Source organism: Diplotaxodon limnothrissa, linkage group LG4 (genome assembly GCF_057381915.1).
Source record: "Diplotaxodon limnothrissa isolate DT_005_m linkage group LG4, D_limnothrissa_male_GT1.1, whole genome shotgun sequence".
Taxonomy (NCBI): Eukaryota; Metazoa; Chordata; class Actinopteri; order Cichliformes; family Cichlidae; genus Diplotaxodon; species Diplotaxodon limnothrissa.
This window is the reverse complement of record NC_140599.1, coordinates 26,970,582-26,988,874: the sequence shown is the minus strand read 5'-3', so window position 1 is coordinate 26,988,874 and position 18,293 is coordinate 26,970,582. Positions and strand designations below refer to the sequence as shown.

General features: G+C 40.9%; 1 protein-coding gene across 1 annotated transcript; it reads right to left on the bottom strand.

Annotated features, from left to right (window-relative positions):
• Positions 1-5,822: 5,822 nt before the first annotated feature.
• stk17al (serine/threonine kinase 17a like) lies at positions 5,823-17,793 on the bottom strand. Its single transcript, XM_085351777.1, has 7 exons — positions 17,467-17,793; positions 13,850-14,062; positions 10,254-10,398; positions 9,347-9,473; positions 9,185-9,233; positions 8,709-8,888; positions 5,823-7,198 (listed from the first exon to the last, which is right to left on the bottom strand). The coding sequence occupies exons 1-7, from the start codon at positions 17,577-17,579 to the stop codon at positions 6,913-6,915; spliced, it is 1,113 nt and encodes a 370-aa protein (XP_085207903.1). The 5' UTR covers positions 17,580-17,793; the 3' UTR covers positions 5,823-6,912.
• Positions 17,794-18,293: the final 500 nt, after the last annotated feature.

Genomic DNA, 18,293 nt, shown 5'->3' with positions numbered 1-18,293 from the left:
CTTACCCACACTGAAACTGAGCCTGAAGGATCAACTTAGCAGTGTTTCTTCTCCAGCTTTACAGTTGAAAAGTTCTCTTTGAGTTGAACGTGCCTATTGTGTGGCTTTTTGAGTATGATGTGTGCCAGTAGTGCCCCCATTTCGTAGAAGGACAGTCACCGCAGACGGGAGGAAAACAGGCAGCAGCATCAGGTCGTGCTACTCTTTGTTGAGAATACTTTTGTTGTTCTTCAGCTGTTTCCAGGGACAGAATAAATAGCTCCGCTTAACCAAAGGCATTTGCCTCCCTTGCTGCTATGAATGCATCACCATGAGAAACATATTACCAGCGGTTACGAGTGTTTTGCCTCTTTTGGAAATTTTTCTCTGTTTCTTTTTTTGTTTGGAAGCACCTCCGGGACACGTGAAAGAAATGTTCTCTATGTTTGTCCTGGTCAACATCTAGAATGGGAACATTTAGGCTTTCATTTTTCATGGCTGCCTTTATGTCTGGGAAGTGCTGCATGATTCTGGGGTTAAGACTAACTTTGTTCGGTGACTGTCAGCTACTTTCATTCATCAACTTCAACTGACTGTATGAGTCAGGGAGTCAAGAGCTATGGGTCAACATAGAAATTAGAAATAGAAAACAGTTGTAGTCAAAGGTTTACATTCACTCATCATGGGCATGAATGTCATGCTAATTTAATGTCTCTTAGTAGATTGGACATTGACCAGACACTTTTGTTTATTTGACCACTCATCTTGGCAGAATCAGTAGAGTTCATTGGTTTGTTTTCCTGGCAAAGTCCCGGCTTTAAAGAATAGTTCACAAATTTTCAGTACGGTTGAGATGGGGGCTTGGGGAAGGACATCCCAGAAGCTCAAAAACAGTATTCGTGTGTTTTCATGTTGGAACAGTTAACTGTGTCCAAGTTTCAACCATCTGCCTGTTGATTAAGGAGAAGTTGAAGATTTTACTATTCATTGCACTAACCATTTGTGCAAAACAGCCCCAGGGGATGATGCTACCACCACCACGCTTGACAGCTGTTACAGTGTTCTTAGGTTTGAAAGGTTCACCTTTACTCCTCCAAACACATCCCTTGTCATAGTGGCCAAAACACTGAATCCTTTTCTTGTCTGACCATGATGTTTGAATTTGCTATTGTTCAAAAATGAATCTATAATTCTTTCTTGGATTTTTCCACCGTTTTGAGTATCGGTCAGTCCAACGAAAATCAAACAAATCCTTTTTTATGCTGGCAAAGAGAAACCACCAGTTGCAGTGATCATGATCACTAACAAGTTAACAAACCTTGTCCTTGTCAGGGTAAAAGACATTGTAGTATTATATTTAAATAAATGTATGTATAATAATTGAGCCTGTATATATACTTTGATTATGCTCAAACACATACACACCGCCACACTAGCCTACCTATGTTTTGTGTTTTTTTGACAGTGTTGAACTTTCTAGAATAGCAGAGTAATCGGGAACATAAGCATAAAGGAATTTCCCCCTTATGTAAGGTGGTAGGATAACGTGTTCTGAGAAAATGGTTCACTGAAAGAGATCTAGAGATAGTGAGACGGAGTGAGACAGTGAGAGAGAAAGCATGGCATTTCCAGGGGACATAAAGAGACAACCAGAGAAGGACTTCAGGGGGATTGAGAGAGTTTAATGCCTCATGAGGTGCAGGGGACGCTCCTCTTCTTGTGATGGAAACGTACACCTAAGGGGCTGGCCAAGAAAATTAGCTTTCAATGGAAATCTGTTGGTAAAACCAAGAAGAGCGAATGCTTTGCGAAAACGCAGCTCTAGGCAACAAAGTCCTGCACTGTACTGTGGTTGTAGTCTTTGCAGTATGACATCTAAATATATATAAATACTGGTCGCTGTAATCTCTGTAATTAGTCAGGACAAATGGACTTGTGTACCAAACAGGCTTTGTAATAAAAGACAGACAATGTCAGTTCAAAACTTGTTGGTTCTGTTGCACATTTACAGCATATTTAAGGAAATTGCATGATGGATAATGTGCACACTCAGAATACCCATATTAGTGGTGCAAGCAAGACTCAGAGAGTCAGAAAAAAATGCCGCAACATTAAAACCACACACTTCTGTGTGACCTGCATGGACAGATATGGACAGTGGGGCTCTGTGGTGTTTTCAACTCTAACGTTGTACGTGGATTCTTTAAGAGGAGTATGGAGACTGGATCAACACCTTGTGTTCCTGGTTGCGTTCGTAAAGCCATCCTCAGTATTTGTGGTTTGGTGTTTTGCAGTATGTATCCTGCTATAGGAGTGCTTGGCCTGTAATAATGTTTACTGCATATGCCAAAGTAACATCCACATGACTTCCAAGAGACAAACTTTCCCAACAAAATATTGAGCATTTCAACAAGATCAGACATGTCGTTCACAACCGCACATCTTTCACTGGTTGTTGTGGCTCGTTGTTGTGTAGCTCAGTCCTGCAAAAATCCCCCATTTGTAGTTCTCTGCAGTGCTGTTGTTTTACTTTTCTGCTATTCTGTGTCTATTTTTAGTACCTGGCTCTGTGCGCAAGTATGGAAATTAACAGCACTCCTTTAAAAGTTAGCAAATTGTCTCTTGTTTTAGATAAGCTATTTTAGGATATTCCTCAGCATGCTGCCATCATCCATCCAGATAACTTAAAATATTTGACTATGTCAGAGAAAAATGTTTTACATAAACAAATAGTGATTCTAAATTGGCTGCAGGTGTGGATGTGGGCGTCTATGTTAGCCCTGTAATGGACTGGTGATCAGTCCAGGGGGTACCCGCCTCTCACCCTATGACAGCTGGGATGGGCTCCAGCGCCTCCACCTCCCTGCTCCACCTCCCAAATGCCAGTTTTGTAATGTGTTCCTAAGCTGTCAGTTGCAGATGGATGGGAATGCCACAGTCAAAATACCATGCTGTCAACAATTCTTTCTCATATAACTGATTATTGGGACCGTTACAGTAGAATGCAACATTTTCAGCTTTCCATTTACGTTTTGCAAATCCCAGTCTTGGATTTTTGCAGACCTCAAGGGAAAAATATGACAGTGGGTGGCACTGACAGACATGTCTTAAGGATATGCAGCTGGTTACCATTAAATCAAACCCCTGCTTAATGGCAACAAAATCATGTGTAGTCAAAGTTTGTATAATGCAAGCAAAAACAGTATTTGTTATTTTAATGTTATCTTTTTTGGCTGGTTGACTTAAGATAGATAAATGAATTTTGCTTAGACTCGGTGTTTCAAAGCAACATTTGCTGCCTGATATCATTTAAAACCATTAAGCAAGACCGTGACAGTCCACAGAGACTGCTGAAAGCAGGTTATCTGGATTCCATAGTAAGCTTTGGTCAGCTTTTCATATTTGTTTGGATTTGTAGGAACTAAGTTCTTGTTTGCCACACGGTAAGATTTTGGAGTGCACTCAAAGTTAGAAGACAGTACAAACTGTCTCCACATCTGCCTTAAATCATCTCCTAATGGTCACCGCAAATATCAAAGTCACATGAACTGAACCTGATTTTTTTCTGGGAAACAGCCACTTAATCAGTGACTTCTAGTAAGTGCGTGTGTTTATGTGTGTGCGCTGTGGTATGGAAACAAATTCATAAGGAAGATGAAAGGGAAGAGATGCATAAAAGACAGTTTTGGAAGGACAATGTTGAAAGCAGGCCAGTTAGAGACATTTCTGGCATTCCTCAGCTCCATGTAGAAGAAGGATTTTCTTTAAGGGAAACAGCAGATGCAGCCAAGAGCCACCAGACCAGGACCATGGAGATGAACTGGCTCAATGCCAACAACAAGAGGAAGAAGACATTAAAGCAAGAATTCGGGATATTGGCAGGCACGGATATTGTTTGAACTGACACAAGTAAACAATCACAGGGGTGAGAAAAAAAAGGGAAAGAAGCTATGATTACACTGGAACGGATTGCTCTCTGTTCCTCTTTACATAATCCTGGCATTTCCTGTTCACAGCGGCTGCAGGATATTTAAGGAAGACTAGCCTGAGGGGGCTTCTTTTTTTGTAAATTTATGATGCTGCATGCAGAAAGACATATTGAGAAGAAAAACAGATGCTTTCAGAGGAAATCTGCTCTTAGCTAATGTAATTGTGTTGGTATGCTTTTCTAAGGACACACAGGTGAACTACTGACAGGAGCTCAACAGAAAGCATGAAACGGGCTGTTGTTCAGCAGCAGCATGCAAAATACGAAATGGGATGATAACAAAGTATGATAGCCTCACAAAGACTGAGCGCTGTTCCCAAACTGGGAATCAAGAAGAAAATATACCTTATTTTTTAATCACAAATGTTAAAGGCTGGTCACTGCTGTTCTACGTAGGATTGTTTTGTATGCATTGTTAGATACAAGTGATTGTAACTAAGCAACAACAGTGCAAACAAGCAGAGAGATCCATAGGACGTGCTAATAGTGTCTATATCAGGGGTGTCCAACTCCAGGCCTCAAGGGCGGGTATCCTGCAGGTTTTAGATCTCACCCTGGGTCAACACACCTGAATCAAATGATTAGTTCATTACCAGGCCTGTGGAGAACTTCAAGACATGAGGTCATTTAGCCATTTAAATCAGCTGTGCTGGATCAAGGACACATCTAAAACCTGCAGGACACCGGCCCTCGAGGCCTGGAGTTGGACACCCCTGGTGTAGATAGTCATGAAATATTTGATATTTAAACTTTTTCACAAATATATCATATCTATGTTTAGATATGTAGCTCTGTATCATAATAAATCCAAGTGATTCATGTCAAGACAAAAAAAAATAACTAGCAATTTAAATTCTATTGACTGACAAAAACAGCTTTAGTGGACCTTCCTTTTGCTTAACAGTTCTTTAATTTCAGTTTGGAAAGCATTGATTTCCCTCACCACCCAACCCAGTTTTATTTGAAAGCTGGAATGAAGAAAAGAAACGGCCATTAAACTACAATCAGGCACCGTGCCAGTACCTGTATGTAACATGCTGACGTCATACTGTGACGTTCTTATTTTAGTTCAGTGTGTTAGCATCCTAACATTTGTAGAATAGCGGAAAAAGAAAAAACAAGCAACAGATCAAAGCATCGCTCATTTTACTAAGATACTGGAAAAATGTAAAAACTTTGACGTCATGATGATGGTTCTAAGAGGAAAAGATAGATTTATAAAGATCGATTGTCTGGAATTCATGAATGTTTATTTTTAGTCAGCCTTCTCGGAAGAGCTCATGCCCACTAACTGGATCTCATTGAATTACATCATAAACATGTTATTACATTTTTTAGTTTTTCCAGAAAGCATATTCTCTTATTGCTGCTACGATAAAGAAAAAAGGAAAGGGAGGAGGAAAAACTCACCACAACCAGACTCAATATTTTGATACAAAATTCAAATGTATTTCTCATGATTGTTAAATTTCATAATGCAAGCCATCAACATTTATTTTAACATAACGTCCACAAGGACAAGTGCAAACCTTCCTGAAATTCGAGAGGCGAAACACAGTAATACATAAAAGTTAACAAAGTTACCAAATACAATATAATGACATTAACATCTATACAATGATAAAACAAAACGACAACAAAAAAAAAATATTACAAACTCAATATACATTTTCAGTACTTTCTTTTGAGAAAATATCAATTCTCTGCTCCCGAGCATCTAAAGGCAAACATCACATATTCAAAGACATCTTGGGCTTCAGTTTTCCGTGACATTATATTTTATTCTGTTCCATATTTAAAAAAAAAAAAAAAAAAAAAAAAAAAAAAAAAAAAAAAAAAAAAAAATCCAGCCCCTGCGATTCCCTCTTTCCAAGGCTGATATCATGCTCGACAAATTTTGTGACATCTAATGGCAACCTTGCAGCAAATCAAAAACAAAAACCAAAATGTGCAACTTGTGCAAAGGTCAACAAAACCGACAAAAAAAAAAAAAAAAAAAAAAAAAGTAAAAATTTCAACTGTAACATTAACAGAAGTGAGGTTAAAAGAGTGGCACTTAATGAAAAAGAAAAAAAAAAACAGGTCACGTGACAAAAACAGAGGGTGTTGCAGACTGGTTAATATGTACAGTACATCGTGTGACACCTAACTGTGCTTGATGAGCCTTTGGTTTTACACAAAAGTCCAATAACAAAATAAAAGTGCTCATGATTGTCCTCAATAATAACAATGCTACCATATCCATCTTAACCTCAGGCATCGATGTGGCTTTGACAGTTTGAGGGGCTAAAAATGGTACAAGACACATTAATAAACAATACAGTTAACGTCTGGCTTTCGCATAGGGCGCTGCTCATTGCTTTCCATTCTTTTTTCTTAAGTAGATCCACCTGTCAGAATGCTTTACTTTCTTCAACTCGTCACAGAAGGTCTGTCTGGGTCACTGAAACGTAACTTGTTTAGATGAGAGCACACACTGAGTGAAGTCATCCAAAGAAGTGGGAGGCCATCTCTCCTCTGAAACCCCGTCCGAAGGCTAATTGGGGATAAAGCAGTATGTGTGCAGGGGTGAACTAGCCAGTGTTCAGCTGAGCCAAGTTCAGATTTATCACATAAGGCAGCAGTGCAGTCCTCAACAAAGTCCTTGTTTTCTCCCACTCCTTTGTCCTGCATCTTCAAGCCCTGTCATATTCCTCCTGTACAATCATTCTAACTAGCACTGAGTAGCGTGTATTATTTAACATATACACAGTGACACACACAGGCGCAGGCAGAGGTATCAAGCTCACAGACGTCGCAGCAGTAGGAGCAGGCGGGCAAACTGCAGCCACTCAAACACGGTCCTGGTTCCGATCAAAACCAAGCACTTCAAGGCTTAAAGGTTTTCAGGTTCTGCTCCATGGAGTTTCAATTTACTGAGTCCCTTTCCAACTGTGAAACATCAGTCAGCAAATGAGCTCCTGCTGGATTTCGGGTCTTGTGCAGAAAGGGGGCTCACTGAAAGAGAAGGCGCCACGGCCCGCCTTCAGCTCACCTTGGCCTGGGCACCTGAGAAATGATCCAATCACGTCTAGCTCAGGGGACGGAGCTGGACTCTCTGGTTCCGATTCGGACTGACTCGTCTCCGGCTCATCCAAAGAGGACGGCGACCTGTTGTGGAGGTGTGGGTGGGAGTGAGGACAGGAGTTCAGCCAGGGGTGATTGAGACATTCCTCTGCTGTGGCCCTCTTCCTGTATACACAAACACAATAACACTGTGCATAAGTGGAAAAATCCCAGAGACATTACATAACAGATTGATTGCCTAGATCTTCAGATTCACTCAAGACATTTTCTTACAAGTTGGCCAAATTACTTTTCAACATTGGGCACGAAAAGCCACAAAGACGACGCCATTTGCTGTCAAGATTTTTTCCCCTCCGTCTCTAACCGATTACTCAGACGGTGAAATATCTGCCTTTTTCCAGTGCTGCCACTGTACTCCTGCAATTAAATGATACTGACTGGAGATTGTGTGTCTGCATCTGCTGATGCTTTTCTAAACACATCTTTTTTAAAGATCTTTGAGAGGTTCCGCTGAATTTAACGAAATGGTAATGCAGGGAAAAGGTAAGACGTGCATCAGTGTTTGATCTAACGTCAATCCAAAAATGCTGAACTAAAAGTTTGCTAAATGAGTAAAATTCACAACCAGCATTTGCAAGAAAGGAAACGACTTCTCGCCCAAGTGACGCAAATCTTGTTACCACAAACGCTCATTTAGACGTGTGCCGACGTGTGCTTTCGTGCCGGTGTGAACCTGACTCACATCCTTGGTGTGTTAATCTGCTCAAAGTGATGCTGATGGAAACTCTCCACATTAAGTCTTACCGTCTTATCTCTAAGGCTAGGCGCTATATCCCGCATAAAGATCTCGAAAAGCTCATCCACGCCTTTGTAACGTCGAGGCTAGACTATTGTAATTCACTTTATTGTGGTCTCCACTCTTCCCTTTTACAGAGATTACAGACAGTTCAGAATGCTGCAGCTCGCATTCTAACCAAAACCAGCAAGTTTGCCCACATTACTCCTGTCCTTGCCGATCTGCACTGGTTGCCTGTCAAATATCGTATTCAATTTAAAATTTTGTTGTTTACTTTTAAAATTACTAACAACACTGCACCCAGCTACCTTAAGGACCTTTTAAACCCTTATGCTCCTGCTAGGGCTTTAAGGTCATCGTCACAGTTACTGCTGGCTCAGCCCAGATCTCGACTTAAGACTAGAGGTGATCGATCGTTTGCTCTTGTTGCACCTGTGCTGTGGAACAATCTCCCGATTGGCATCCGGGCATCTGATTCTATTCATTCTTTTAAATCACAGCTTAAAACATATCTTTTTAAACTTGCCTTCTCCACCTTTTAATTGCTGGTTTGTTTGTTTGTTTGGTTGCTGTGACCTATTGACCTCTTGTATTAATTCCCTCCTATCTTTCTATTGGTGTCTTTTATTATGGTGGTACAGCTTTTATCTTGCTATTACCCATGTGCTGTAGTCATTCTTATTGGTAGCTTTTATCTATGAACATAACTCGTTATTTTTTATTTTTTTTATCCGTTATCAATGTTTGAACCTTTTATTGTTTTATGTAAAGCACTTTGGTATGCCCAAGGCTTTTAAATGTGCTCTATAAATAAAGATTGTTGTTGTTAAGCCATAACATCTATTCATCTTCACCTTTACTGTTTAAAAAGAGCCTCACCTTGGGTTTTTAACCAACAAAGATTTGATGAAGTCAACAGCCAGCGAGGAGATGCCCTCGAATGTATCCGGTGAATAGTCTATGTTGACTTGAGAGATGTTGAGGAATGTCTCCTGTTTGTCAGCACCCAGAAAAGGAGACTCGCCCGTGAGCATGACATAAGTCAGAACCCCAATACTCCTGGTAAAGAGGAAGGAGAAAGGAGAAGGTGTTTATGGGGCAAGTCATTGTCGTTTATGGTTACACAGTGTATTGCAAAGCCCCACACATCTGGCTGGCTTCCACTATTCTATGATGAGCCAATTAAATGCAAGTATGTAGCAAGGTTTGTCTTGTGGTCAAAGGTCTAGACACAAAATTGTCTTTTGCACGTTAGGGAGGTGATGTCATTGTCTTGAATATTTATCTAGATTAAATTAGCTGTGTGTGGCGTCCTCTAACATGAGTGGAAATACTATCTAAAGTAGCACACTTACCACATATCTGTAGAAGTGCTAATGGGTTCATAGTTCAGGATCTCTGGGGCTGCAACAGAAACACATGGCCAAAGTTAGTCACCTTAAAATGTGCTCACATTTGAAAAAAAAGAAAAAGAAACATGTAGTTTTGGGTAATTTGTAGCTGAAAGCAGGACTTACCCACATACTCTGGGGTACCCAGGATCTCCCTGACTTCTGTGATGTTGTCCATTCGTCTAGACAAGCCAAAGTCCACAATACGAATGTCCCCTAGAGGTGTGGCGCTGGTCAGCAAGACGTTCTGAGGCTGGAGAGCGCACACATGCGGATTAGGCAAAGGTTACATAAGGAGATAAAGACTGATTTGAGCAGCCTGAGGTAATTAATTACGCATCTACGAGTCAAAGCATTTGGGAAAACTGATCCTGACAGGATTAGGGGTCTAGGTCATCAGTCAACTTGCTAACTGGGCCTTTGAGCCCAGATCATCCAATAAGCCTATCAGACAATTCTGAAGAGAGGTAAAGGCATTTCTGCCAAACACTTAAATGGCTCTATGGTTAGTCTATGTAAATACTGTAGTGTACATACAACCTAAATCCGGGCCAGGCTGGCCTAATGCCAGATTTAGCTGGAACAATGGGATACATACAAGAAAGAGAAATCCAAATATCAGACTTGAGCCAGCAAAGCCTGAGGAACCACAGGAATGCTTCGATAATGAATGATTTCTCTTTTGAAAACAGTTTGACACAAGATCTCAAACATTTGAAAGCCCTTCTAAAACAATTTAGTGCATCTCAACGGATAATTTTATCTAGAACACATTGTGTAATGTGTAACCAGAAGCCCGACGCATCAAGAAAGAAAAGAAAATCTCAGTGACGGCTGCTTTGTTACCTCAAGACACATCAAAGAAAACATGATAGTTAGGTCAGATGCTTTTATAAAGTGATTCCTCACGGGAACAAAGTCGTGGCACGCTGAATGAGCTGTGGTTGCATAAGAGAAATAATATCTTCCCCATTCTGACTCTTGAGAGAACGCACCGTCCTATATTTGTCATTAACATTTCTTGTGCATTTACCTTCAGATCCAGATGCACCACATTATTCCGATGCAGAAAGGCCACCCCGTTCAGGATCTGCCTGGCCAGTCGTATCACATCTTTCTCTGTAAAGGCTTCGTCGTTATCCGCAACACACTGGTTGAAGATTTCGCCACCGGCGGCACTGGAAGAAAAACACAGAAAGGAAAACTGAATAAAAAGAAACTAAGGATAAGATGAGAAGAACATAACTTTGAGTGGATAACCACCCAGTGAAGTTTAGCTTGGCTCACTTTCATTTGCACTTGTAATAATAAATTGCTCCTCGAAAGTTACAAACACACCCTTCCACTCAGTTTCAGTCACATAAGTTGGCAATGCAAATTATCAACCTATCGCACAAAAAGGGAAAAAATATAAAGCCATTACTGCTTTCTTTACAATTATATAACCATTTCCCCCTCATTTGTGTTAGAGAAACAAAGTTCATCCACATCTACACACTGCAAGCGAGTCCAACATAAATCAGTACAGTGTTAGGTACCCCGCCTGTGTGAGTACTTTCCTCTTGTCAGGAATATTGCAGAGATAAGAATGGTCATATCAGCAGCTTCAGATAAGCTCCTTCACAACCTCATATACTGAAATAAATTCACTAAAACAGGGGAAGGAAATAGACAAAAAATAAAAACACCCGCCACCTAACCACTTTGTAAAAATATTTTAACAGAAAGAAAGAAGCAGCGAAGTGTGAAGTTTGTACCCGCTCTGTATGAGCCCCAGCATGCATCGTTTTCTACTCCTTTACTCGAAACAAACTGCTTGCTCATTTTTGCGTAATAGTAAGATTCCTGCATAGCCCTGCTGTGCTTGTATAACAACGTTAAGTAATGTGGAGACATGGTGGATTTATGTTAGGTGCTCCGTCAGTTCTAGCAATGCACGAAGCTGACAGTCGACTCCCTCCAAAAAACACTGCAACCATATGTGGGGGATTTAGAAAGCAGACATGCTTTTTATCTTCAGAGGAAATTTTTTTTTGTTCCAGCCCTGGGCACAAATGTTACATAAGCTGCACCTTCCAGTCCCCGTTAGGTCCTGGGCATGACTGTTATACAAGCAGCACCTTAAAATCCCCGTTAGCCTTCTCAACCTGCCAACTTCAATAACCTGAGCAGTAAAAATAGAAAGCATTTTGTTTTGGGTTTGGGCACTCTACCTCTCTCAGACCTAATTCTTTTTTTAAACTCTTAGCAATAAATACTTGCTTGCTGTAAACACAGTCAATCCCAGCTGATGACCCCCAGAGTACTTAAGAGCAGTGGCTCAATAGGTTTACGCTGATCTGCACATGTAAACCAAATGAATGCAAGCTGGCTATTGATGCCTTCATGTGGGTGAAGGAACTGAAGGAATAAGTTAGTCTGATGGATACTTTAATGATCCTTGCTTTCAAATCCTAATAAAGACCATTTGCATATATTGTGGCCAAGAATGACAGGCTAATTCCCTGAAGTCTGAATATTGTTGCTGTGCTTTGGAAGTTGATGCATTCCCTACTTTAGAATGCAGGCAGACATCCTCCCTACAACAGTCCAAAAGAACAAACCTATCACAACCACACTGTTTGAGCTAAATAATTGGTTTAAGACAAGAGTTAAGAACAGCTGACTCCCACCCAAACTCTGAATGCATAGATAAGAAAGCAAAAGGGGCAAAACAAGTCAATCCTCTGTTTGATTAGTAATCATTCTTTTTGGCTCATTACTACATGATAGCCCTCTGTCACCTAGAGCATGTTTCAGTTAAAGTCCAGTACAGCCTGGGTTATGTTGCATAGCATTTAGGAAGAACTTTGCCCCCCCCATGGATAACCTATCTCACTGATTACCTCAAGTTACTCTCCACAAAAAGAACTTAGAGGCGATTTGGTTTTCATGAAAGTGATCATGTCTAAAACTAGTCATTACCCTGGGGGTTTCTTTGGTACTGACGCATGCTGGAGCTGTATTTTTGAAGATGATTAGACTTTGACTTCATTTCTCTAACATTGACAAGGAAGTGGTTGTGGCTACAAAAAGTGTGTGTGCACACGACATTTTACCGGCATGGCTGTGTGCTACTTTTGGGAGCTGCGCTTTGCTTGCTGCTTACATTTAAACCCACAGGAAATGGAAAATGGTTTGCAATTCTTGAAACTCATGCCGAGGTCAGACGGTTTGTGAATGCAGTTTTTCATTCGCTTGCTGTTAGTTCTTCTGTAGCTTTTAGGACATGCAGCAGAAAATAACTGACATTTAAAAAAAAAAAAGAAAAAGAAAAAAAAAAAGAAGCTTTGTCAGAGCTAAGATGTCGTGCATGCATACTCTGCTTCAAATCCCAGCGCACCAACAACTCCCAGCGTAACTTCTTTGGCGGCTGAAGAGGAAATGTGGGCCACTGTAGACTGACCTCCTGCTATGTTTTCTCTGCAGGCATGCAGGGGTGAACTATGGTGCTACTTCCCCTTTCGCACTTTAGTCAAGAGGTCAAACATAGCCTTCCCCATAGAGAAGCTTTTGTTCTACAGAAGCATTCCATGTCTGGGAAGGGAATAACTGGAGTGGATCCTGAGCAGGAGAAGGATTTCTGCCTGAGAAGTGAGCAGTTGTGGAACAGGGTCCCTGGAACATGATTCAAGGACAAACTCCTTTGTGTAATGAGGGAAGTGAGGTGGTTAAGATGCTAAGGGATCTTTCTAAATCCTAATTAAAGTGTTTCATGAAAGGAGTTTGATGACACTCGCTAGATACCTAAAGATTTTTAAATCTGAACCACAGTATTAAAAGCCAAATGCTGAATTGACCTTGTTAGGGAACTGAATCAGCAGTGTGAACCACCTGCTGTGTTCACATGCATGTTTGAGAGTCATCACTGCCTTAACCAGATTCAAGCGGTAGCATCTAAATGAGTAATCCATAGCTTAATGTTGTCATTTTTACACAGTAAGCATGCTGCAGTTTTACTGTGGCATTTAAAGTGACACTTCATCACAATCAGTAAGCGTAACAAGAAACTGAGGTGTTCACGCTACAGCGAGACGAGCGACTAACCACAGACACAGAGAATTTCCATTTAAGGTAGAGACCATGTTAAACTAGTGCAAGCCTGTGCATTTCACACGTGGGTGGTTTTTTTTTGGGTTTTTTTTTTTTTTAAGAACTAGCAACTTGCCTAGAACTATGCCAGGAAATACTTCCTTTTTTTTTTTATTATTCTTGCAAATCAGCCGACCATACTGCATAAAATCTAATTATTCACACAGAAGCACCAAGCTCTGACGTTCTTATCTTGCAAAACACAGGATGTTGCATGACGTATGTAAGATTTGAGGCTTTTCCAACTAAACCTGTGCTTATGAAAAAGAATTATTTGTAAGGTACACCTGGGAAACCTGCGCAGAGCCTACCCCACCTTTCTCTTCACCAATACCTGGTGACCTAATCACCCCCCTCAAGTTCTCTGCTATGGCTCAAACACTTAGATTCAGGAAGAATTATTTAGATTACTGCTGTATGATGCCATTAGCTATCCAAACCACTGCTAGTTTGGGAAAGAGAGTTGAATATTTGTGATGTAGAACATTAGTGACTTACCACTCAAGAACGAGAATGATCTCAGTGCTGGTTTCATAGACTTCATGCAGTGTCACCACAAAGGGGTTTGCCTTGGCCAGCTCCAGCACAGCAATCTCATTTAAGATGTCCATGCGGCAGTCTTGGCCCTTCCGTCGCTTTCGCAGGAACTTGGCAGCATACTGCTTCCCTGTCGCCTTCTCAATGCACTTCTTCACAACTGCAAACTTTCCCCTGGGAAACAACAACAACAAAAAGAGCAACAGAGTGTTTAGCCATGAAGAAAAATCACAACCACCTTCCTGTGTTTTTTTATTTTATTTTTTATTTTATTTTTTTTAATTTGTTTAGACATGGGTCCATTTCCTTTTCAAATTGTTACTGGGTTAAATGTAGGTCACTTAAAATGCATACAATCCACTCAATATTTGACTGTTAAGAAGACATGAGGCATTTTGGAAAGGCAACCCAATTGGCTACAAGTGCAACAGCAAGGGTGCGGTTATGGAAAAGTCCAGAGATAAGGTGCTTATGTGGCATCATTTGAAAAATTTAGACCGTTATTCACCACTGATATGCTGTGCAAAGGAGGCATTCGTTGAGAGATCCCCCTTCTTTCTCCTGTTCCTCTAGCCTTCAGGAGGGTCTGAAGGAGAGCAGATAAGGCTGACACTTTTGGCAAGAGCGGCAGAATAGAGGGCAGGGTTCTGATAAGGGTATTGCGACTTTGTAGGTCAAGCAAAAACAAAGAGATGTGACAGCTTGGTTGCATAATGTCACTGGTAAAACACAGCATTAAGACTATCTACGTTTAATTTTAATAAACATTGACTCCCCCCCCCCGAATGTACATTAATAGAGTCATAAAAGGTGCTAAGGGTCAGCTGTGGGTGAGGGCAGGATGTCCGATGTATTCAGAACTGCATTTGGGTCAAACCAACACAATCACCAGCCGTCTCTCCCAGGCTGAAAATGAGGCCTTGTGCACCACTTCCCTTTCTTCACAGCTGACAGCAGCAGGGACAAATGGAATTGTGTTGACACCTCCACCCAGACCCTCAGCCAGAGACTGCTTCTGCATTGACAGTTGTACAAAAGCTGACCAGTCAGCTAAACACAGCAGTCCTGAGACCAAGACCACCCACATGAATGTGACTGAGCAGGCCACACGCTGGGGGGGATGTCACAGTTTGACAGTCGAGTTAGAACCCAAGCAACATGAAGACAGTCACTGTAATCTTAACATCTACACCTAACTAACATCTCAGTGTTTTCTTAAGCTACACTTTAGACACAACACACAAGGCTTGGGGAAAGTGAGCAAAATATGCTAGAAGATAACTAAATAAATGAAGCTATTTTTCCTCCCACACAGTATTGCTTAAAGCTGACTGTGCTGCTGACCAAAAAACAGCTACTGTTCTGGATGGAGTCTGGTTGTGTGCTGGCTGCCACCCCATTTCCCAGTCTCGCAGTGTAGTGACGAGTCATTGTTCAGACTGAAAAGGCAAAAGCCATCAGGGGCTTTTCATCCTTAATTAGCCAAGTTCAGAGCTGTGGGCTGGGTGCTACATATTAGAGTGAAAAGAAATGACTAGTGGTTATTGAAAAGGGCAGCCCGGGGGGGTCCGTTCAAAGGCTGACAACAGGTCAGAGGTTACTAAACAAGGCCATCTTGTAGCCGGCCATGTTCACCAGGAAGATGAAAAGAATATTTTTGTTATTTAAAAAAAAAAAAAAAAAAAAAAAAAAGAAAGAAAGAAAAAAATATCACGCTATAATTTAACATTTTAAAAAATACATTTTTGCTTTTTTGGATTAAAAATACCAACATCTCACTGTTAACACAGAAAGGTCTTAACATACTCTGGCTAATGATGAGAAGTGCTTTCTCAAATAATCAGCAATTGCGGTTATATAGTTCAAACAGTTCTCTTCAGGAACCTGTCTGAAACTCATCTGCTATCAATCACCAAATTTACTGTGACACAAAACATTCCTTTGCGCAAGATGGCGATAATTTGATTAAGAAACTGGTTTCCTGTGCAGTTTGCATTTTGTCTTCCCCAGAGGCTCACTGACTCATGTCTGAAGTGTAATGAAAAATGACAGCTCTTATTTGCCTTTTTCACAGACAGTCTGACACACAACCTGAGTTCCTCTTCCTGCTTTCAGGTTGCCCACAACATATTTTGTGCCATTTCTGCAGGAAACCATGCAGAGCGTGATAATGAGAAGGCTTTAAAAAAGGGTCAGGAGGCATTTTTTTTTTCTGCAAACGCTGAATTATTGCCTGGTATTTACAGTTGAAATGTTCGGCATTCAAATGTACAATAAAGCTAATCTCCTGCCATGCGGCACTTACGTACATTCCTGCACCTAATGTGATTATGAAGCCTGATCTCAGGATGTTGTTGATTTGATTAAAAAAAAAAAAAAAAAAAAAAAAAACGGGGGGGGGGGGGGGGGGGGGGGGGTGAAAGTTGATCTATGGTAGTGAAGGGAAAGAAAAAAGTTTATAGGATGCTGTAGACTACACTGGTAGCCTAAAGCCAGCACGACAGGTCATGCTACTCTCCCTCATGTCCCAGGGTGTCTTATAAAAGGTAATTGGCTACTTACTAGGACATTACTGAGCATGTGCAAAAGAACAAACCTGAAGTTGATTTGTGAAAACAGAGAGTGCAACCAGCTGCTGAATTGAGTGAAACCCAAGGAGCGAAACACAGCTCATCTTCTTTATTCATGCTGCAGTGCTTACTAGAGAAAGTCATTGTAATTTGGCACATTGGGGAATCCCCAGTTAAATACAGCGGGAATCTGGAATTTCAGCTGGCATCCACAAACCAGCAACTGGGAGACATAAATATATATGTGGCTAAAGAAAGAGGAAGCCAGAGCAAAACAAAAAAAAAAAAAAAAGGCACTGTTGGTAGACAGGATATTTAACTTGTGGGAAAGCAGGTACATGAAACAGGAAAATAGTCAAGAAAGCAGCAAGAATGAACTATATAGGCCAGGATTAGAAAGTCTTGCTTTGTGTTTTCGCATGTTTGATCATTAGTTGTTGCACGTATGTTTCTTGATGTCAGTGTAGATCGCCGCGCATTCAGAACGATTACTCCAAGTCCATTCTTAAGCACTCTTGACATTTGAGGTTTTTCATTTTCAGTACCACTTACACCAGGATATAATGGATCGTGCACGCGGGACCTCAGCAGAAATATTAAGCAAGTCGAAAACCTTTCTTCCTTAAATCGCAAAGATAATGTATAAGAACAGTCCATGCATTTCCACACAACTCGTTATTGTCACTGTTTAGAATTAAAAAATGTTTCAGAGTCTCAAAACTATTTAGCAACTTCCAGCCAGGACTCACAGAAGCGCATTACCATTACGCGTTGCGTGTGCCAAAGCGCTGCTCCGCGCCAGCAGATGGAAAGCGCAATTGGAAATATTCAATTAGCAGGCTTCCCAGTAACACGTGCAGAGAGTAACTCTAATATGATTAAGCGATTTGCCTAAATCTGTTCAGACATTGTTGCAACGTCCAGCCAACGCACGAAGGTATTAGGATTTTTGTCAATGACTGCTTGGAGGAAAAAAAACGAAAACCTTCAGGCAACAAACAAACTTACCTGCCCAGTTCTTTGCCCACCAGCTCGTAGCTGCCAGCGAACGGGTCAGTCCTTATCCTGGTGTTGATTTTTGTAACCATTCCGCTTTTGTTCATGGTTGTTGAAGGTGGCATTGAAGTCGTGCCGTGTAATGAAACAGTTCTTTCTCGCCAAATAAATACAAAAAAGGAGACGACTTTCTTGTAAGCTCAAGTAAAAACTCGCATAATATTAATTATTAAATAAAAAAGGTCAGTTAGAGGCTACAGAAGCTGTTCGAAACCACCGGTATGTAATCCAGCTTAAGTGCGTCCCAAACATAAAGGTGATGTCTGCAGCAGCGCGACACAGTCAGTGGGGTTTTAGTGCTACTATGCATTCCTGACAGCAAAGTCCTCATCAGAGCCCAGCCCCCTGCGCTGACGCTAAGCAGCAGAGGCCAATGAATTTGCAGAGCAGGACTTCTCAAGGTGCAAGCCAGCTGGTTGGCATGCGGTAGTGAGTGACCCGATCTTAACACGGCAGGTACGTATAAATAGACACTTATAGCATTAGTTTTGCTTTGATTGGTATAAGTATAACTTTAGCTGATAACAATCACTCGGTTAAACGGTAGCCTGTTGTAAAATACACGAGTATAAGGAAAAATAAACATATAAACAGAAACCTATTTTATATCCCCACATAAGGCCATTTGGATGAGTCTGTCAATCGTAGGATACCATACCAGCTTTAGACTTAAAATAAAGGTAAACTCTAAAAGAAAGATAAGCGTCCAAGTACACAAGGGCAAATTAATAAGACATAAACCTAGGTGTTTACAAACCACTTACTTCTATTAAAACTTC

Coding starts and splice junctions, on each gene's coding strand:
- stk17al (XM_085351777.1), bottom strand. CDS start 17,579: ATGCCACCTTCAACAACCATGAACAAAAGCGGAATGGTTACAAAAATC. Junction 14,063..17,466: donor GTGGGCAAAGAACTGGGCAG/GTAAGTTTGTTT, acceptor GTTGTTTCCCAG/GGGAAAGTTTGCAGTTGTGA. Junction 7,199..8,708: donor TTGTTGGTTAAAAACCCAAG/GTGAGGCTCTTT, acceptor TTGTGTATACAG/GAAGAGGGCCACAGCAGAGG.